At 31.7% G+C, this 23355-nt stretch overlaps 3 protein-coding genes across 3 annotated transcripts; 1 reads left to right on the top strand and 2 right to left on the bottom strand.

Moving 5' to 3' along the window:
- Positions 1-182: 182 nt before the first annotated feature.
- LOC129918801 (tubulin-specific chaperone E) lies at positions 183-7118 on the bottom strand. The gene is made up of 6 exons (XM_055999525.1): positions 6818-7118; positions 6282-6754; positions 5998-6219; positions 1118-1319; positions 775-1054; positions 183-709 (listed from the first exon to the last, which is right to left on the bottom strand). Exons 1-6 carry the CDS (start codon positions 6911-6913, stop codon positions 411-413), a joined length of 1572 nt encoding a protein of 523 aa, XP_055855500.1. The 5' UTR covers positions 6914-7118; the 3' UTR covers positions 183-410.
- Positions 7119-12302: 5184 nt separating this feature from the next.
- On the top strand, positions 12303-14544 carry LOC129918539 (nucleolar GTP-binding protein 2). Its single transcript, XM_055999143.1, has 2 exons — positions 12303-12622; positions 12693-14544. Exons 1-2 carry the CDS (start codon positions 12413-12415, stop codon positions 14463-14465), a joined length of 1983 nt encoding a protein of 660 aa, XP_055855118.1. The 5' UTR covers positions 12303-12412; the 3' UTR covers positions 14466-14544.
- Positions 14545-17434: 2890 nt separating this feature from the next.
- Positions 17435-22418, bottom strand: LOC129918540 (PSME3-interacting protein). The gene is made up of 4 exons (XM_055999144.1): positions 22174-22418; positions 22011-22109; positions 21782-21942; positions 17435-17925 (listed from the first exon to the last, which is right to left on the bottom strand). Exons 1-4 carry the CDS (start codon positions 22268-22270, stop codon positions 17509-17511), a joined length of 774 nt encoding a protein of 257 aa, XP_055855119.1. The 5' UTR covers positions 22271-22418; the 3' UTR covers positions 17435-17508.
- Positions 22419-23355: the final 937 nt, after the last annotated feature.

Raw genomic sequence — 23355 nt, 5'->3', positions numbered from 1 at the left:
TGATATTTTCTCTCCGCTTTTGTTTCCTTTTTTTTCCATGCGCTTAACTGGGGACAGATAAAACATGTGCAGTTCAAAAGAAAAACAATAAATAAATAACAATTAACAACACATTTCAAAACAGATATTACTCTGAACTTTATATTTTTTTTAATTAAAAAGAAAAAAACTTAAAACAAATTAAATAAAAAATAATTATTTTAATAAAAAAAAAATTAAAAATATTTTCTGACAAAGAATTTGCTCAGCCTGGATTTATATTGACAAATAAAAATATAGGTTAATACATAAAAATCACTTCTTCTAGAAACATCTAACCAACAAAAAATGCTGTTTTGTTTTAGAGTCTATTGCCTTTTGTGTAACAATGCATAAATTGTACTTGTTAGAGACTATTCCATCAATGCTCTTTACCATTCCACTGTTACTGTGTCTCCTTCAAGAATCGAATAAAAGTCCAAATTCTTTGAAGAATTCTCCAACTCAACAACTAAATCAGGATGTTTAGCGTCAGCATAGGATAGCTTTGGCATTGTATTTTCCAGCTTAAAGTGTTTTATAATCAGACCTTGTAGAGTTTGAACTGATATTTTCCTTGGAACCTTTTTCTCCCAAACTTCACCGGTAATTTTATTCTGGATGCGAAGTTTTATCAAATTCGAGACTTTACCTAATATACGTGGAACAAATTCAGCAGGCGACCCATATTCTAAATGAAGACAAATATTTTTGTTAGAATATTTAAAAAATATGAAATAATATTCTTTGAATTACTTTTAACCAATAACGAATAAGAACGATGCTTTTTGCAAAATGCCAATTTTAAATCAGGATTTTTCTCACTCTGCATCCAGTCTAAGGCATATCTCTTCCAAATATCATATTCTGAGCCGCGACGATCTTCTTTGGTTATTTCTATTTTATTGACAACTTTCAATTGGGGAATCGATGCTATTGCCTTGGAGAACATTTCATCAAAATCGCTTTTCAAATGTGGAGTCATACTGAGATTCTCGAGTGCCGGAAGTTTGTCAAGTTCATTAAAGGTACCAATCTTGAATTAAATAAAAAAAGTATTAGGAATTTCTAAAAGCTAAATTTTAACAACAAAACTTACTTCATCATAGATCGGGTTGTTGTATAAATTCAATTTTGCCAAGCCAATAAATATATTCAGTTTTTTATTTGGATCACAATCGGGTAGCTTAACTTCTTCAATACCATTTTCCATTAAATGTAAACAGTTTAAGGTTTTTATATTTCCAATTTTAACAATTTGATCAAAGTCCGAAATTTTTGTACGATGTAAATCCAGTTCACTGTAATTATATGAAACAAATGGTTAAATCTTATAACTTTAAACGAGCTAAAATTGTTTATATATATGTATATATATATATAAATATATATAAAATTGGGATCTCGGAAACGGCTCTAACGATTTCGATGAAATTTTTCAGGGTTTGTTCATCTAAGCGAGTAAAAAATTTTGGAAGTATTTTTGGAAAAATCCGCCCACTGCCACGCCCACTTTTTTAACATATAAGTTTTTTCAGAAACGGCTCTAACGATTTCGATGAAATTTTCAGGGTTTGTTTATCTTAGCGAGTCAAAAGTTTTGCAAGTTTTTTTTGGAAAAATCCGCCCACTGCCACGCCCACTTTTTTAACATATAAGTTTTTTCAGTAACGGCTCTAACGATTTCGATGAAATTTTCAGGGTTTGTTTATCTTAGCGAGTCAAAAGTTTTGGAAGTTTTTTTTGGAAAATCCGCCCACTGCCACGCCCACTTTTTTAACATACATATAAGTTTTTTCAGAAACGGCTCTAACGATTTCGATGAAATTTTCAGGGTTTGTTTATCTTAGCGAGTCAAAAGTTTTGGAAGTTTTTTTTGGAAAAATCCGCCCACTGCCACGCCCACTTTTTTAACATATAAGTTTTTTCAGAAACGGCTGTAACGATTTCGATGAAATTTTCAGGGTTTGTTTATCTTAGCGAGTCAAAAGTTTTGGAAGTTTTTTTGGAAAAATCCGCCCACTGCCACGCCCACTTTTTTAACATATAAGTTTTTTCGGGAACGGCTCTAACGATTTCGATGAAATTTTCAGGGTTTGTTTATCTAAGTGAGTAAAAAGTTTGGAAGTATTTTTGGAAAAATCCGCCCACTGCCACGCCCACTTTTTTAACATGGAATTTTTTTTTGGTAACCACTTTAAGGATTTCGATGAAATTTTCGGAGTTTGTTTATCTAAGTGAGTAAAAAGTTTGGAAGTATTTTTGGAAAAATCCGCCCACCTCCACGCCCACTTTTTTAACATGGAATTTTTTTTGGTAACAACTTTAAGGATTTCGATGAAATTTTAAGGTTTTGGTCCCCTAGCCGAATAAAATGTTTTGGAAGTACTTTTAGAAACATCCGCTCACAGCTACGCTTATTTTTCTCACATATTAGTTTTTTGGTAATTGCTTTAAAGATTTCGATAAAATTTTGAGGGTTTTTTCCTCTAGGCAAATACAACATTTTGAAAGTATTTTCTCTTACATTAGTTTTTTTTCGCGGAGACAGATTCAACGATTTCAATAAAATTTTGAAGGATGGTTCCATATTTTACGCATTGTTCTTTTTCTTTTTGTTACAATAACTAAACAAAAATTTTTAGATCATGACTTTTTTGATCATGTATTGAAACTTTTAAGTAATTTGTTAATTAGGTATCACACATTACCTTTGTCTTACGTTTTTCTTTTGATTAAATGCAACTATTGTTAACGTATAAAAATAAAATAACTCACAACAAGCCGACAAGGCTTAACTTGAAAAAAAGATTAACTTTATGTACACTATCCAAAACTTTCTGACCCGTAAATTAAAATTTGAACAAAAAGGGATCTCATTGCTGTAGGCATTTTCGATAATGCAGATTCCTGTAACACTTCTATCCATTACTGATCGTCGTATGTGTATTCAAACGTAAATAAACTGGATTATAAAGTGGGAATGTGGTGTTTTGTAACCCGCGAAAAAACTGGTCATTGCAAACTCAAACCCACTCCAAAAAATTGCTGTTTACATTTGACTTTTTTCACTGAAAGTTATGACATTTAAAGATACCGAGCAAAGCTCGGTCACCCAGGTACTTTATGTTTAAACAGCAACTCCTTGGCAGACAGAAAACACAAAAAAAAAAAAATAAGGTGGGTTTCAGAATTCTGTTAGTTTATGATTTTGTTTTTATTCGGTATGCAGGCTTAGCCGATAAAAGATCCTTTCTATATAAATATAGTTACTACATAAATAATACAGTTATGTAATCGTAAAAAAATTCGAAGTTGATATAAAAATTAAACATATCTTTACGATGATATAGAATGTGAAATAGCTGGATCCCGTCTGTCTGTCAGGAAATCTGTCGGTCTGTTCGGAGATACAAACTAAACGGATAGGTCGATTATTTTCAAACTTAATATATGTAAATACCACTTTTTTGAGACTCTATAGAAGTTTTTTTGGAATTTTTGGCCCTAAAAGACCGGAATTTAGAAAATCTCGATTTAAAAAAAAAAAAATCAGTCGTAATAAAACATACACCTCACTACTTCTACACCAAGATTTAGCTAAGAAATAGTTCACCTTATTTTAAAAATGATAAGATTTTTTTATTTAAAGCGAGTTTTCGCTAAATTCGAGCCTATTACTAAGTGCAATATTTTCATTCAAGCCATTTATAGGTCGTTTCAAATCAAAAGTCCTGACTCAGAGTTTATTTTCTCCCTTCCAATAAAATTGAGAGCAAATAAACAAAAAACTCAATTTTATTGGCTCATTGCGACAAATCAACTCAAAAATAACAACAAATCATCCTTGTTTGAATGAAAGAAATGCTAGAGAAAAAAATCAACAAACGAAAAATCTGAATTTGTTTATTAATGATTTCTATGGTGACGACTCCAAAATAATTGAAAAATAAAAATAAGATATTTACTGCCCAATTATACAAATGAAAAGATGTGAATAGAATTTTATGTTATGAATTGCTATCATACAAACTGGACATTTCTGGTCCATCTTCACCTAGTCCTATACTAATATCTTCGGCAATGTTATTCCAACTGCCTTCAAATGATAAATAATTAAATAATTTTATGTTTTTTTGTATTGTCCGCGGATATCGAGTGATGCAAGCCCGGGAGACTTGCCTCCGCTTTCTGAGGCTAACCCACTGAATCTCACAGACGGATCTATTAATTAAAATAGGGATATCAAGAACTGTTCTTCATTATTTTATCGTAGTTTTAGAAAAAGTTCAGCTGCCTCATAAATGCTTCCTTCCAGTAAGCGAATGAGTTTTTTTTTTATTTTTGCTCAATTTTCCATGGGACTTTTGATTTGAAACGACCTACATTAATTTTTTTTTATTCTCAATATTGCCAAATGATTGATTTAATTTCAACGATTTGCTCATAAAAAGTCTATAAAAACACAATAAATCAAAATTAAAATTTTCAAAAAAATACATTTTTGGATTTATAAAAGAAAATTGATTTGTTTTGTAAAATCAGTTTTTCCAAAATAGGAGAATTTAATTTTTCTTAAATTTTAGATTAAAGTCGTTAACATCTTCTAAACTTTTAAACTTTTTTTTTTTTAAATTAATTATAAAAATATTAAAAAAAAAAAATTTGAGTTTAAAAAAAAAAAAAAAAAAAACACCTTAATAGAAGAAATCAAACTGCGTACTTATGTATGTTGGAGCTCAAATAGATTGAAAAAATTATTTTATTCCTCTGAATTATATTTTTTGCTTAAAATTTTTAATTAACATTTACTAAATTATAAGCAACTTGAGCTCTAAGAGCAAGTTCGTGCGACTAAATCGTACATTTTATTTAGTAAATGATTTCGAGTTTTATAATATAGGTCTCGTCCGTGGTGATAATTAGCATAGTTCTCTTTTATTTTAATTTTATTAGAAGTGAGATTATTATTCTGAGAAATTTTAAAATTCGTATTTGTGGAATAACGAAGAATATAAGTTCAAATATTTGGGGCCATCCCATACCTCACTTTAACCGAAATGTAACATATATAATTACAATGTTTTTCCATTCATAAAATTGTAAAACCAATTAAGAACATTTTAAGCATTATAGTTGAATGATCGAAATTGGAACGTAAAACTTTTCAAAAACAAGAAAAAGGTTGATGATGAGATGAAAGAAAATTTAGAAAATGTAATTAACTAAAGTTAAAATTATTAGGAGTGGTTTATGTATAGCTTTTAATACTTGCAGGGCAGCTGCTTGGGTAATCAATTTATATTGAAGGTTTTGAATGAACAACAACAACTTGTGTGTGTTACCACCAAGTTCATAGGCTGGAGTTATAGCTATTTCACGGGGACCAACCCGATCATCAGACTCCTTTCAGTGGTGCTAAGTCGCTTATGTTCAATTGATTTTGAAAATTGCCCGAGCTGGGCTTGAACTCACGACCTAGCGGTTGGGAGGCCGACGCACTACGCTTCGCACCACCGCTGCCACTTGAGAATTCATAACCCCGAACAGGTTTTCCAATTATCAAGTTCACTTGAACCGACTAGCATTTTAATTAACTCAGACAAGTCTGTTATTAAATTAAAAAAGTTCGGCCAACAAGACTGTTAATAAATTAATAAAAAAGTCAATAAAACGCCTTATAGTCTTGTTTCCATAGTCCATAAATCAAACAAGACTATAAGGCGTTTTATTGACTTTTTTATTAATTTAAGTCTGTTATTGTTCATTCGGTTTCTTTCACTTTTTCTCCAACTCTATTCGTATGACAACAATTCGTTGTTCGTATACAAGGAGGGAGATGAGCGGAAAGAAGTTGACCACTGGTCAAATTTTTAATTCATTATTAGAAGAGGTTTGTGTATTTTCATACTTGCAGGCAGCTGCTTGTGTAATCAATTTATAGTAAAGTACCTATTTGACTTTATTAAATTTTCTTACCGTAAATTCTTGAATATTTCCATACAATCAATAGGCGTAAGTTCTGAGATATCATTCTCTTGCAATCCAACCGATAAAATATTTGGCCATAATTTTGCAGTCGCCTTAACATCATCCCAATCTCTAAATCCACAATTGCCTAAATTAATATGTTCCAAATTACGAAAAGATGATTCCAATTTAACAATTTGCTCATTTGTAGGCACTTTCATTCGATTGCAACTAAAAAAACAAAAGTTAAACAACCTACTTTTATAGTAACAAAAAAACAAAAAACAACTTACCTCAAGTTCAAGTTAACAAGCGTAGGTACTTGCGATGTTATATTAGCAACATCACTCCAATTCCAAATCAATGTATGACTCAAATTAAGTGTTGTTAAATTAATGAATTCCATTAAGTAACCAGCTGAACTAACATTTGAACCATCGACACTAATCTCCGTCAAATGTTCGAGTTTACTTTGTTTCCGGGCAATCTTATCCATGCCAACAATTTCCATTAAAGAAGCCTGAATATGAGCTTGAGCCTCCAGCAATAGCTTTTGGTCCAAAATACATCCCGAAGTATTTAAATATCTTTCTCGTGCGGCTTCTTCGAGTGATTCGAAGGCAGCCACTTTGCCAACTCGAACAAAACTACCAGATGTTGGATGGCCAGTTTGGAAGTACCTTTGTCCATTGACGATTCCATTGTGTTTGCCTCGACTGGGATCGTCCCACTCGATACCAATCCAAATTCCATCATAACCATTTACCTAACAAAAAACTACGATTTAAAGACACAATTGATTAAAAATAAATCGATTGAATTTAAATACCTCTCCAACATATTTAACAGTGCCAGTATTATTGTTGATTCGAATTCGAGAACTTATTGGAAATTTAACAAAAGATTCATCAACAATTCCAACCATAATCGATTTGTTTCTTTTTCTGTTTTCTTTAGAGACTTTCACTAAGTCGAAATGTTTTAATTTCTTAATTGACTTATTATTTGTCCTTTACTACTGATAGTAGAGAAATTCCTTTGTTGAAGAGAGATTAATTTATCAGGAATAAATTCAATTTTTTTTAACATTTGTTTTTGTGTAAATTTTATTTTGTAAAAAAACACAAAAATTTAATTATAGGCAAATGTCAAAATTGTGACTAATGGGTGGATGTGAGGAATTTGGAGAGTTTTTTTTATTGACGTTTAAGATGGGCCTTTTTGATACAGGGTGACCCTACTGATCCCTAGAAAACACTACTGATTTCCTACAAGGTCTACAAAATTTTGCTGCTCCAATTGAAGCATACAATAGGGCCTGGCTACACAGTAGGGGTATTCACGATCCGATGCAACTGGTCTTGTATCATTGCAAAAGTGTAAAATCTTGCAACACTACAACAATAAAATATATGGATTGAAATTTTACAATGGTCTTGCACTTTTGCTATACCCTAACCCTATTGCAAAATAAAAATACAATACCGCCATCAACTTAGCAGCACTTAGTGGGGATTTTCAAAATTTTTTATGCAAATAATTAGGTGAGAATTAGGTGAAATTTAGTGAATCAATTTTACAATTTGGTGAATCATAGTTTAAAAGTTATTAACAAATTACGTAAGGCGTAAAGTTAGCAGCACTTGGTCATGAAATTCAAAAAAAATTTCTCCATAATTCAGTGTCAATTTAGTGAATCGTATTTCATCAGTTTCATAATTTGGTGAATCATAGTTTATTAAATAATAGCTAAAATAGAAAAATTAACAAACGTGACGTAACGTAAAAAAAGCATTTGTTAATCATGGACACAAACCTCACGAATGAGAATGGCAGAGTTCAACACACCAAAACTGAACCTAAATTCAGATTTTTTCACATTGAACGCACTTAATATAAATGTATACTATGACAATGCGTTCAGGTGACGTTTTTCATTTACAAGATACACTTTGATTTGAAAATTTCCAATGCGAGTTACAACAAAAATGCTATTTTATAATACAAAAAAAGTTTGTTTACATCTTCACTAGCCCGGAACTAAAATTCAGTGGAAGTTACCCACAAGAAAGATTTTGTTTTTTTTTTCGCATGAGTCTTGGACACTGATCTGTCTTGGAACATTTTTGAACTTCCGCAGATGATTACTTCAAAAGTATGATTCACCAAATTCTGAAATTTGGAACATTTATTCAGAAAAAGACCACAAGCATTTTGGTACATAATTCATAATTTGATGAATCTTAATTCAAGAGTTACATGCGATTTTGTTTTTTTCGCGTGCGTCTTGGAACATTTTTGAACTTCCGCAGATGATTACTCCAAAAGTATGATTCACCAAATTCTGAAATTTGGAACATTTATTCAGAAAAAGACCACAAGCATTTTGGTACATAATTCATAATTTGGTGAATCTTAATTCAAGAGTTACATGCGATTTTGTCTTGGAACACGATACATGTGTCCATTTCTTCTATAGAAAAGAAATGGAGTTGTTTACAACCAAAAGTACTTAGCAGTAGATACTTAAGGCCAAAGGAACACAGCTATTTGTATACCTTTGGACACATGTATCGTGTTCCAAGACAAAATCGCATGTAACTCTTGAATTAAGATTCACCAAATTATGAATTATGTACCAAAATACTTGTGGTCTTTTTCTGAATAAATGTTCCAAATTTCAGAATTTGGTGAATCATACTTTTGAAGTAATCATCTGCGGAAGTTCAAAAATGTTCCAAGACGCACGCGAAAAAAAGAAAATCGCATGTTACTCTTGAATTAAGATTCACCAAAATACTATAGAAAAGAAATGGAGTTGTTTACAACCAAAAGTACTTAGCAGTAGATACTTAAGGCCAAAGGAACACAGCTATTTGTATACCTTTGGACACATGTATCGTGTTCCAAGACAAAATCGCATGTAACTCTTGAATTAAGATTCACCAAATTATGAATTATGTACCAAAATACTTGTGGTCTTTTTCTGAATAAATGTTCCAAATTTCAGAATTTGGTGAATCATACTTTTGAAGTAATCATCTGCGGAAGTTCAAAAATGTTCCAAGACGCACGCGAAAAAAACAAAATCGCATGTAACTCTTGAATTAAGATTCACCAAATTATGAATTATGTACCAAAATGCTTGTGGTCTTTTTCTGAATAAATGTTCCAAATTTCAGAATTTGGTGAATCATACTTTTGAAGTAATCATCTGCGGAAGTTCAAAAATGTTCCAAGACACACGCGAAAAAAAGAAAATCGCATGTAACTCTTGAATTAAGATTCACCAAAATACTATAGAAAAGAAATGGAGTTGTTTACAACCAAAAGTACTTAGCAGTAGATACTTAAGGCCAAAGGAACACAGCTATTTGTATACCTTTGGACACATGTATCGTGTTCCAAGACAAAATCGCATGTAACTCTTGAATTAAGATTCACCAAATTATGAATTATGTACCAAAATGCTTGTGGTCTTTTTCTGAATAAATGTTCCAAATTTCAGAATTTGGTGAATCATACTTTTGAAGTAATCATCTGCGGAAGTTCAAAAATGTTCCAAGACGCACGCGAAAAAAACAAAATCGCATGTAACTCTTGAATTAAGATTCATCAAATTATGAATTATGTACCAAAATGCTTGTGGTCTTTTTCTGAATAAATGTTCCAAATTTCAGAATTTGGTGAATCATACTTTTGAAGTAATCATCTGCGGAAGTTCAAAAATGTTCCAAGACAGATCAGTGTCCAAGACTCATGCGAAAAAAAAAACAAAATCTTTCTTGTGGGTAACTTCCACTGAATTTTAGTTCCGGGCTAGTGAAGATGTAAACAAACTTTTTTTGTATTATAAAATAGCATTTTTGTTGTAACTCGCATTGGAAATTTTCAAATCAAAGTGTATCTTGTAAATGAAAAACGTCACCTGAACGCATTGTCATAGTATACATTTATATTAAGTGCGTTCAATGTGAAAAAATCTGAATTTAGGTTCAGTTTTGGTGTGTTGAACTCTGCCATTCTCATTCGTGAGGTTTGTGTCCATGATTAACAAATGCTTTTTTTACGTTACGTCACGTTTGTTAATTTTTCTATTTTAGTTATTATTTAATAAACTATGATTCACCAAATTATGAAACTGATCAAATTCGATTCACTAAATTGACACTGAATTATGGAGAAATTTTTTTTGAATTTCATGACCAAGTGCTGCTAACTTTACGCCTTACGTAATTTGTTAATAACTTTTAAACTATGATTCACCAAATTGTAAAATTGATTCACTAAATTTCACCTAATTCTCACCTAATTATTTGCATAAAAAATTTTGAAAATCCCCACTAAGTGCTGCTAAGTTGATGGCGGTCTGATATAATTCATATCATGGATTCCATTCAATATTTACTATAGATAAGAAGAGGTGCGTTCACGATCTATTGTAAAAAAATAAAATTTTACACTTTTACTAGACCTGTTGCACCAGATCGTGAATACCCCTAGTGTTGTGCCCAATTACGTTCCAATTCACATTTTCTAGGAACAAACGTCAAAAAGAGGAAAATCCTCACCGCTCTTGCCTACAAACTGATTGGTTAGGCGATTGAAAAATCACCGTGTAGCCTGGCACGTAGGTGTGTTTTACGGACCGGGTGAAATAAAAACACGCCTATTAGCTGTAACTGTGCACAATTTTGTATCGCTCTATATACAGAGGAAAGATAGAGACAGATTGTACCTCTAAAAAAATTTTTGAGACAAATAAAACAAAAGATGTTCTACCTACTCTGCGATTTCGGCGGATTAGCTATGGTTAAACCTGGTTCAAGCATATATTTGGCTATTTTAACATATGGACCTTGAACTAGCGCTAAACCTCAGATTTACCACTGATTTTAGAAGATAAAATTTGCTGTACCACGAGCCTTAAGAATGACAGCCGATTTTTGAGCATAGCTAGAAATTCACACATTTGTTTATAATTATATTTGGGCCCATTCGGCGAGATCTTTAATTCTGCTATTCTGTTATGAATTTCTATACAAAAATCTAATTTGTCAAAAAAAATTTTATGATTTTCATATTTGGTATTCGGCATACCCGCAATCTGCTATGAAATCTTTTATAAAATCTTTTACAAAGTTCGAACTGTCAAAAATTCTTTTACGAATCTCATTTTTGGTATTCAGAAAGCCTTTATCTGTTATGAAATCTTTTATGAATCATAAAAGAATAAAAGACAGATTTTTGTTGTTATCATAAAAGATTTCATGAAAGTAGCAAATTTTCAATAAAAGTAGGTGTTTTTTTTATATTTAACTTTGTTTATAAATAATTGAGACGGAGGTAAGTTTTATTATTCATAAAATACCATCAAGCAATTAAAAAAAATGAAGTTACTTCAGATACGACTAGTGACTAGGACAAAATCTAATGCAAAACTAAAAGCATCAAGAAAGCTTCAAGATCACTTCAACCAAGCAACTGCCCAACGAACGGTCGTCATCTACAAGAACTACCACCTCCTTTGAACAACTTTTTCACTCGATATAAATGAAATTAAAAAACACCACGTTTCAAGTTAAATTATAATTTATTTCATAAATAAAAAGAAAACACGTAGGTACTGTACAAAAAATAGGGAAGTTAATTGTATTTAAAATGTTGCAATCTTTTCTGAGCACTTTGTCCAATTTTCCAATGTCCATGTAATAGGGTTGGTTTTGTAGCGTTGATCTGCTCTAGATTGTTAATATTTTGTGATAGGGCAAGATGCACGTGAATCTATTTATTTACTTTAATTTTATAGGAAGAAACACAATTTTGCTGGGTAAAGACGAGTACGCAGCTGAAGCGAAACGAAATTTTCCATACAAAATTTCGTTAACGAAATATTGAACGATTAGTTTCGCTTCAGTAGCGTACTAGGCTTTATCACGATTCCCATTCGTATCAGAAATAGAGAGAGCAATAATGAAAACGTTAACGAACGTATGCCGTAGTTCGACCCCAAATGTTGAATCGAAGATGAACCACGTTTGTAAAACTGGGCAAAAAATATATTTAAAAAAACGAGACTCAATTTTAAACACATACTCAAATTGAATTTCTAGATAAAATGTAATTTTACCTATTAATTTAATTAATTAATTTTATTAAGTTATTTTAAAAATTTTTAAAATTTGGTCTTATGATTTTTATATAGTATGCAGTACACCTTACTTCAGTTTAAGAAGCTCTGACTATAAATTTTATCTCTCCAAAAAATGTGTAGACATTTTTGACAACCAAGAAATGTCACCCAAAACATAACCACATAACCTCACTTTCCTTTCAATTTGTAGCAGCGAACGTGTTTACATCACGTTTTCGCAAATAAAATTCAATTTCTTTTATTTTAATAACAAAACAATAAAAAACCAAGATGCCCAAGGTACGAAGTACCACCGGGGCCCCCCGTAAACAAGGATTCAATAGATCCAATCACTCTATGAATCCCGAACGTCCAAAAAGTGGTCTAAAAGGAGTCGCTCATCCCCGTACCCAGGGAACCATCAAACGGTTGCAAATGTATCGTAATTTCAAGGCAAAGCGGGATCGTACTGGTAAAGTTATTGTCGCTGCACCATTTCAGGTAGGTGTCACTAATATATTTTGCCTATGAATGTTTTTTGTTTACATTTTGCTCCATCATCTTTTTTTAGGGTCGCCTCAAGTCGGGTACAATGGCTCGAGTCGAACCAACACCCAAATGGTTTAGTAACTCTCGTGTCATTTCACAAAATGCATTGCAAAAGTTCCAAGATGAAATTGGTAAGGCTATCAAAGATCCCTATCAAGTTATTATGAAACCCACAAATCTTCCAATAACTTTACTCAATGAATCGAATAAACATCAACGTGTTCATTTATTGGACACTGAAAGTTTCGATAGTGTATTTGGAGCAAAGAAACAACGTAAACGTCCAACATTGAAAGTTCGTGATTTAGAAGAATTGAGTAAAGCTGCCGATGAGCAAGCTGATAATTATGATAATACAAAAGATGTGGATCTTATTCGTGAAGATACAGGAGTTAAAGATGCTAAAAGAGATTGGATCTTTGCCGCTGGTCAGAGTCGACGTATTTGGAATGAATTGCACAAGGTAGTTGATGCTTCTGATGTATTGTTACAGGTTCTAGATGCTCGTGATCCAATGGGAACACGTTCCAAATACATTGAGGAGTTCTTACGTAAAGAGAAACCTCACAAACACTTGTTCTTTATTTTGAACAAAGTGGATTTGGTACCCGTTTGGGTGACACAACGTTGGGTTGCAATTCTTAGCGCTGAATATCCAACAATAGCTTTTCATGCTTCGTTACAGCATCCATTCGGAAAGGGTGCATTGATAAATCTGTTCCGACAACTTGGAAAGCTCCATGTGGACAAGAAACAGATTAGTATCGGTTTTATTGGCTACCCGAATGTCGGAAAGAGCTCGGTTATCAATGCCTTGCGGAATAAGAAAGTCTGTAATGTAGCTCCAATTGCTGGAGAGACTAAAGTTTGGCAGTACATTACTTTGATGAAGAGAATCTTTCTTATTGATTGTCCTGGGGTAGTTTATCCCTCGGCCGAGACAGATACAGAAAAGGTACTCAAAGGAGTGGTACGTGTGGAACTTGTCACAAATCCAGAAGACTACGTGGAGACTGTATTGCAGAGAGTTCGAAAGGAGTATATAAGTAAAACCTATAAAATTGAAAAATGGGAATCGGCAAAGGATTTCCTTGAACAGTTGTCGAAGAAGAGTGGTAAACTGTTGAAAGGAGGTGAACCAGATATAACAGTTACCTCACGAATGGTGTTGAATGATTGGCAACGTGGTAAATTGCCATTCTATGTGGCTCCAGAAGGTTATGAGATTCCTAAGTCCCAATTAAACAAAAAACCCGAAGAAGAAATTGTTGCCGAAACAGCAGCAGATGATGATGCTAAATCAGAGAAAACATTTGTCAGTGAGTCGGTGAAGAAGGCAAAGGAATTCAAACAATTGCAAGATTTCCGAAAGATTAAGGTTGGCTTGGAATTCGATCAAGCTGATGTAAAAGAACTTGACAAAATTGATTTGGAACTTCTAGAAGCCAAGAAGAATGAACGATTAGAAAAGAAGAGAAAGAGACAACTAGCCGATGAAGATGAATCATCAGATGGTGTAAGTGATTTCTATTCGGAAGATGAGTACGATGAAGATTTGCAACGGGTTGTGCATAAGAAATCAAAACCAAAAGAAGTACCAACTGCGAGTGGTACTTTTAAGGAAGAAGACGCCGACACTCCAGCTCCTTCAAAGAAATTGAAGAAAATGACATCGAAGGAGAAACGTGCTGTTGAAAGGAGTCAAAAGAGAAAGAAAATTGGAAGTAATTTCTATGAAGCGACAAATGTTAAGAATAGAAGAAATCGAGACAAAAATACGCAAAAGAAGGCGTAGTGAGTTGGTGTCTCTTTTTTTTAACTTTAATTATCTTACTTTTTTTTTTCTTGTCTTCGATTTAATAAAAATGATTTACAAAAAATAATACTTTTTTGGAGTTATATCTACTTATTTACTTGCAATCATACCTTTTTACATACATAGAACAATAACAAATTTAGTATTCGCCTGGTTTGGCCTGATTAGACTTAAAAGCGTCATAAAGAGCACTTGGGACTCTTGGGAGCTTCTTAAACGAAAAGCAGCAGAAAACAATATAAAACCAAAAGTGAAGGATAGATTAATGTTGATAGGCACGACAAAATTAAATTGTCAAAAATTTGTCCGAAAAATAAATAAATTCAAACTATGTATGTATTTACATACAACCAGAAATTGGAAGTTATTAAGAACATTTGTGTTTGACTTTACTACTTATAAAATCAGTAGAAAAACAAAGGAGTTAAGTCAATTAACGCGCTTATTATCACACATTTTAAACCCCTTTTTGCCAAATTATTTCTAAGGGAAGGAATTAAGCTAGAATATAGAAAAAAAAATGACTAAAGTCCAATAACAACTCGAAAATCGATATTTTGTACTAAGCCCCCTAGTATCCGGGAGCAAAAAAAAAATAGTATTTGCATTTTGGTTGACGAATAATTCTTTGCTAAGTTAATCGTTGTTATGTTTCATTGTTATGTTTACAAAATTACCAAAACAAATTATTCGAGACTCAGAGCCGATTTTTCAATAGCCAGATAAACCCCAGTTTAGGCTTATTCCTACGAATAAAAGTTTTTTTTTATATTGAAATTTATTTTTCTGATAGTCTAACTGACGTTTGAAAAATCAGGGGTCGAATTACGGCATACGTTCGTTATCGTATGGTTGCTATGTGTCCCTATCTTTTTCTACTAAATAAATAGAGACAGAAATAGTAAAAACGTTAACGAGTGATCGTAATCGTATGCTGTAATTCGACCCCAGGGCTTAAGAAAAAAAATATTTTTTAACAAGAAAATAATGTAAGCAGATCAACAATTAAATCATTGATTTACTTAACATTTTACTTATGTAAGTGACTTCTAAAAAATTACTACACATTCTATTTTTACACCTCTGTAAAAATGGAATCTTTCGTTTTTGACTTTGTCAAAAAACGTTCAAGCTAATATTAAACCACTGTTTCTATTTTCAACTTATCATCTATAATCACAAAGATTGCCATTCTGAGTGTTTTTCTATTTTGATTTTAAAGACATGGCTCAATTGCTGTAGGTACCTGAGTTCGTATGGGGTTTTGTCTTACATCGAATTGAAAATTCCCGTCTTAACTTAAATTCTTCTTAAATTTTTTTCAAAAGTGTAAGCAATAGATCAAGGGTATCCAATTTTCTACGAAAAGCTGTGTTATGTACCTATTTGAATTTGAATTGAAGGCAACTTAGTTGGCTATTATGGGCCCTATTATGATATGCGAATCACCAGAAAAATTGGTACAAATGATGTACCAATGAATGGAATTCTGGGAGTTGTTGTTTTTCTTTTTTCACGTCTACCTCCCATACAAAATCTTTTGACATTGCATTTTCTTGAAATCGGCTCTAACGATTTTGATGAAACTTTGCAAACGTAATATTTAAAGAAATTGAAATAAAACTGCATTTTTAATATTTCCTCAAAAATATCCAATTAAAAAATGGTGTTTTCTTAAAAAAAAAGGTCTGTCCTCTATATTAGCTCCGTGTAGAGACGGCTAAAAACTTTGCTAAGAACTTCCCACAAACAATTTTTAGAATCGTTACTGAAACTGATATTTTTGACATTCAATCATGAATAAATTTTTTTGTGTATGCATTGGATTTTAGGGACGTTTGAAAATTTATTTTTAATGATAAAACAAAGGTCTGCCCTTGTTTTGGTTATTTTGACTAGACTACAAGGAATAGGAAACCAAATTCAATGAATTAGGACCGATTGAACTTGTCAATGCCTTTTACAAACTATTCGTTTTATATTTACCATTATTTTTTTACCGCCATATGAATGCAAAAATTATGGCCCTTTGCACCAACAATTTTGACATTTGATTTTCAACATTTCAATCAATTTTTTTTTTGTATAAGTTTGTTTAGGAGGAGGATATATTAGACCGTTAAGTAACCGTTAAGTTAAGACCACGAAAGTGGAGCCACGTAAAGTAGAGTACCCAGTATTAAAGAGATGACAACATGATTAGAAATAACTACTTTTTCCAACGTGAATTACACTGGTTAACAAAATTAAACTTTTTTTTTGTTGCCGAAACAAAAATATACTTTTCTGAAGGTTTTCGGTGTGCTGAATTCGAATCCGAAGCAAAAAAAAAATAATCAGTTCCCGCTTTTGAAATATTACCGTTAGAAAATGCAGCAATTCGGGCCTTATTCTTTTATATATGGAAAATTGTTTGAGCATATTTGGTAACGGTTTTTACAGGAACTATTTACCACCTTTTTAAATCTGTTTAAATCTTTCCGATATCTTTTTTACTGCCCGAGATATCCTCAGTTGTTTGGTATTTTTATAAATTTTATAACGTCATTATCTTCTTTATGATATACATATGAAGCCAAACCCACTGACTCCAGTTTAAGATATCTCGGGCAATACACAAGATATTGAAAAGATTTAAACAGGTATCGAAAGATGGAAAAGAGTTCTTATAGAAACCGTTACTGTATATGCTCAAACAATTTTCCTTATACAAAAGAATAATATCCGAAGAACTCAAAAAAACGTTTTTTTGCATTTTCTAACGGTAATATCTCAAAAACGGGAGCTGATTAGTTGTTTTTGACTTCGGATTCGAGTTCAGCAAACCGAAAACCTTCAGAAAAGTATATTTTTGTTTCGGCAACAAAACCCTTGTAAACCAGTGTTATTTATGTAACCCTACTGAAAAAAAAAGATCAACAAATTGTCTAAATAACATGACAAAAAAATATTTGTGAAGAAGATTTATTAAAACAAATTATATCCGAGTTCCTAGATTTCTCAGCTTACCTATTATTTTTCTTTATTCATGTTCAACTTTCTTCTTTGGACGCTTTCGACCCACCAAATCATACTGACATCCAGTCTGTGGTTCATCATCACTGTCACTACTCATTTCTGAATCGCTGGTATCGTTGTATGGACCTATTCCGGGTAAAATAGCGGTGCACTTGAGACTTCCTCTATTCAATTGACTTGTAGTTATGCTCGTTGGTAATTTATTTGACTCAGGGTCAACGTTGGACGGTTCTGCGTCTTCAGCTTTCACAGGACTCTTAGAAACAGTCTCTGTTTTGGCCACTTTAGGTGAAACAGCATTAACTTCGCCATTCTTACGCTTCACCACGGCACCAATAAGAGATTTTTGAGATTGTCTCGATGACGAATTACTGGCATGTGACGTTTTAGCCTTTGGTTTTGCTATTTCTGATTGAATTTTCTATAAATTAGAGGGAAACATAAAGAAATTGTCATAGCAAAATTAGTACAGGTAAAATAGTACTTAAAAATCAACAAATAAAAAAAAATTGTTACACTCATGAAACTTGGCAAAAAGCTTCCTTTTGGGATAAGAACTAAAGATCAAAAAAGTCTATAAAAAAAATCTTGGGTGAAAGTGTGTTTTTTCGAAGACAGGAGGAAGGGGGTGAAGGTCAAAAATATAGTGAAACAAATTGTTTGTGGAATATGTCACATGTTTTTAAGGTAGTTTTTGATGCTGAATCTAATGACATAAAAATAAAGTCAATACGATTGCTCTAAGAAAAGTTATTACCGATTAAAAACACTTCAACAGGTAAAACATAATCGAAACCCAAGTGAAAAACATGATACACCGATAAAATTCGGGATAAAGGATTTAGATAAAGCAGGGAATAAGGATTCATAAAGTTCTTTTTAGTGAAAGGGTGTTTTTTTGATGGGTTAAGTTATGTGTGAAAAAGCTATCATAACAACTAACATAAATTTTGTTAATTTTTTAGAATTGGTGAAAAAGTTTCGTTTTGTTATAAGAACTAAAAATCTACAGAGTCTACAAAATTATCTTGAGTGAAAGGGTGTTTTTTTTTTAAGAAATTATTAAATTCGGAATTAGTTGTTAGTACCATAAAAACTGGGAAAAAAATGTTACATCAATAAAAATTGGTACAAATGTTTATAAACGAAACCAAGAATCTAAGCAGTCTATACAAATATTTTAGGTGAAAGGGTGTTTTTTTTTGCGAAATAAGGAAAATTCGCGACAAGTCCGATAAAATCAATGGTATAAAAGGTATCCTTACGAAATTTATTAAAAATGGTATCTTTCCCATGGGAATAACGAATAAAATAAGTCTATACATTTTTTTCATGTCAAAGGGTGTTTTTTTTTAAGGTGTAGATAAAATGTGGGTATATTGGAAAAACTTAGTAATAAAAGTGGTATCCTATTGAAATTCAACAATTATGTTACTTTTCAGATTAGACAAGATACTAAAGTGTCTATAAGAATATCATGGTTAAAAGGGTGTTTTTTTTTTTTTTTTTGGGTGAAAGCAAAAATAATGGGCCATCATAATGAAATTTGACAAAAATGTTGAATTTGGGATAGAAAGCAAGAATAAAGAGTTTTCATAAAATAAAATTAAGTAAAAGGGTGTTTTTTTTTCGAAGGTACAGTAAAATATGTAATTGGTCCCAAAAAGCCAATGATTCATTTTATTTTTGGTTTCGATGACAAATTGAACGTTTATACTTAAGTTTTTTTTTTTACTGAAATTATTGGCTTTTTGGGACCAATTACAGTCACTCACATAAATATTGGGCCAAATGCAAATAAAAAAAAAACAAATATTTACCATAATATACTGATTTCAATAATAGATGAAGAGGACAAAGAGGAAGAGGACAAAGAACGGTAGAATATAATATTTTAGTTATTCAATATAATACTGAAACAGAAGTTAAACTGAAACTACAGTGCCCAAACTCGATTTTGAACTATTGGCACAATAATGCGTTTAATAATTATTTCTTTTAGGAAACAATATATTTATTTTGGTTTTGCACTGTGGGCCAGAACGCTATTTTAGCTGGAATTAATTATAGAAATTCTGGAAATAGTCTAAAATTGCAATTAAAGGTATTTTTAAGATGTCGCATGATGATAATGATCATTTTATGGTACAACAGACATTAATGATAAGAGCAACAACAAAAATAAACAAAATAAACGAAATATTAAGTAAAATAAGGTTTTAATTTTACAACAGATATTATAGGCTTATTGCAAAGGTTTTTTTTTCGCATCAAATTTGTTGTTGTTTCGGTTACTAAATTCAAAAATGATGTTATTGAATGCGAACAAAAGTTGTTTTTATTAAATATGGAAGATAAAATGTTAATACAATTAAAAAGAAACGTTATTTGAAAACACTTAACTCGTTTTTTTTTCATCGTAAGTGGTTTTTCTGAATATTTTGCTCACTATACTTTCAGGGTTACAGCGAAAAAAGTTTGCTTTTGTAGGAAATACCTATAATTTTATTTAAAACAAAAAGCTACTTTTTTAAAATTATTTCCAGAGTGTGCCTACGCGTGTCTTTTTTTAAAGCTTAGGAACGTTCGTGTTATAAAAAAAGGTGCTATACATACTTTAATTTAAAGTTCATACACAAAAGTTCAATATAATAACAATTTATTAGAAATAACTATATTTTGATACATCACTTATTGTTAAACTAGCAAAATTTTCACAATCGATCCGTTAAAAAAAAAAATCAGTAAACGAATATCTGTATAGAGGAAAAAGTAGCCTTTTTCGAATGCTTGCTTTTCGAATGTGTTTTTTATGTAGCCAGTGAATGTTTTGATCTAAATTTTATATGAACCATTAACAATATTGGAACAAATTGACTTTTTAATTAGTTCAAGCTAAATAGCGTTCTAGCCTACATAGACCGAGAGCCCACAGCAAATTTTGGGAGTGGATGTATAACCAAAATGTGAGTATGCAGTTTTATAGCCTTATGCGTTCTAATAACTAATTCGAAAGTCTGGCAGCTTTAAATCGCGGCTTTATATGGTTTTTTGGGGGGTTAAAAAACGCAAGTTTTCCAATTAATGTGAGTAGGCTAATAGCGTTTTCGTTTGGTAATTCTTAGAAGGGTCCGGGACTATCCGATCCGGAATGCCAAACGAACAAACTTGGATTCTTCTTTTTGATTCTGAAGTTTGGGTTTCTTTGTATTTGTGAAATGCAAATAATGCGAACGACTGATGAAAGTTTTGTTTTGTTTATTTCATAAAAAGATATCTTTTATTTTCGTTTTCTTCACTTTATTTTAATATAATTTAAAGTTTGGCATAGTAAGAGATCTCGTTTTTCAGAAATGAACAACAAACAATAATATTTCATTACTTTGACGTCTTAAGTGTGAACATGTGTGCGTGATTCTCGTTTTGATTCTGCCTTAAAATTCGGAATCGATTTTCTCTTCTTTTCAGAATTAGAACTGTCATTGAGTGCCAAACGAACAGTTTCAGAATCGTTCGGAAGAATTCCGGACAGTCCCGGACGACCAAACGAAAACGCTATAAGTAAGCAAAAATTCACGTTCTGATAATAAAGAATGATGCTCTGTCATTTCCCCTAAGCCTCAATACTAACCATATCAGCTCTCTTCTTTAGAGTTTTGAATTCAAAATAACAAACAAAACATACAGAAAAGTTTCCAAAAAACAAAGCCGCTTAAAAAACGTATATATTGAGTTCTATTAATAGCATCGCCAAGATTGATGTCTTCAGGCTCAGGGGAAATGACAGAGCATCAAGAATATGAAATAGTTTGAATTTGGCTTACCAATATGAATTGGAAAACTCACATTTTTCAACCCCCTGAAAACAATATAAGGCCGCGATTTAAATCTGCCACACTTTTGAATTCGTTATTAGAACCCATAAGGCTATACAATTGCATACTCAACTTTTGGTTATACCTCCACTCCCAAAATTTGCTGTGGGCTCTTAGACTAACATGGTAATAGTTTGAAGTATATACAAATATCTTTCATTATTCAAAACATTTTATTGATTCCTTCTTAATTTTTTTCAACATTTAATTCAAGACAAAGATTTGGCCCAATAATTTTGTGGGTGACAGTACATTATTGTACTGTCCCTTCGAAAAAAATAAACACCCTTCCACCCAACTTTTTTTTATAGACTTTTTTGATCTTTGGTTCGTATTCCAAAAGCAAATTTTTTCCCAAATTTTTAAATGCCTATTTTACCTGTACTAAGGAAATCATCTTACCTTATCAATAGATTCTTCTTGAACCGTAGCAACTCTTTCACGAAATTCTCGCAGTTCTTTAGCTTCTTCTTGCATTTGGAGTTTTTCTGCGTTCATTTTGGTTCTATCGACTAAATCGAGAAATTCAACTTCATCATCGTCAAGTCCACGAATGAGATTTTCTTAAAAAATATACCAAAAAAGAATCATAAAAATGTTTTGTCTTCAATTAAAACGCATTTTTTGTTACTAAGTTTGTGTGCTTCCTCATATTCCATGTCTTTTTGGAGTTTTTGATCCTTCAATTTGTCATAGAGTGTTCTACCATCATAAGGCTCTTCAGGACGTTCTATTTCAAATGCATTTGATTTATTTATTCATGAGAGTAATAAATAAAAAAAAAAAAAACAAACCCAATGGCTGATCAGGTGTGCGAACTTTTTCCCATTCTTCTTGTCGACGTTTACGTGCCTCGACAGCTTCGGTTTCGGTTACAAATCCGGAACTCATATTATTTTCTTTTCTGGGTAATTGATTAGTTTTTAGGGCTTCTTTTAATAAATAATTAGGTGTAATTATTTTATATTTTTTAATAATAAAAACTATGTAAAATTAGAAAACAAGACTGTTCTTTTTCAAGACAAAAATTTTCTGTTTGACATTTGTCATGTTGCGACTTGCGAGTTAAAAAATCAACGCCAGATGGAGTTGTGAACTTTAAGAAGAAACTAAAGGGTGGTCTACATTAGTAATTATTTAATTAATTAAAAATGAATCAAGAAATTTCGTTGAGATATAAAATACAATGAAATTTAATTATTTAATTATTCATCATCTAATCCGAATTAGATCTTCATAAAAAAAAATGCACGACTGAGTCGCACGTACTTGCTCTTAGGTTCAAGTTGCTTGAAATATTAAAATTTTTAGAAATTTATAAAAGGTTTTTTTTTTTTTTAATTTAAAAATAAAAAAAAACTTTTAAAATAATATAAAATTTGTTCAAAGTTACAAAAACATGTCTTCGATGACTTCAAAACCTCAAAGATTTTTTTTTGAAAATAGTAAGAGCCGTTTTTTTTAAATAGTTTTTTTTTACATACAAATTTTCAAAAAATTAAAAAAAAAATTGGGATGCCATTAAAACCAAAATACTAATTGATAACACACACAAGTTGTTGTTGTTCATTCAAAACCTTCAATATTAAATTGACTACACAGAGGCAGCTTCCCTGCAAGTATGAAAAGCCATATACACAAACCTCTTCTTAACGGATTAAAATTTGACCAGCGTCAATCTCTTTCCGCTCATCTCCTTCCTTGTACACGAAACGAATTGTTGTCATACGAATAGAGTTGGAGAAAAAAAGAAAGATACCGAATGTACAATAACAGACTTGGGCTTTGTATAATCTATAGTACTATCATGAAAAAAAAACAGCGCCACCAAAATAGTAAGCTAGCAAACGAACTAAAAACCATCCCGATAAATAATTTTGCTTCTATAAAGCTTTACAGATGCTACTGTTGCTTCTGTACAGCATTAAGAAGCAAAGTTGTTAATAGGGATGTCAAATTTCAAACAGAAATGTATA

This window comes from Episyrphus balteatus, chromosome 4 (assembly GCF_945859705.1).
Source record: "Episyrphus balteatus chromosome 4, idEpiBalt1.1, whole genome shotgun sequence".
In the NCBI taxonomy this organism is placed as follows: domain Eukaryota; kingdom Metazoa; phylum Arthropoda; class Insecta; order Diptera; family Syrphidae; genus Episyrphus; species Episyrphus balteatus.
This window is presented reverse-complemented; position numbering and strand designations above follow the sequence as displayed.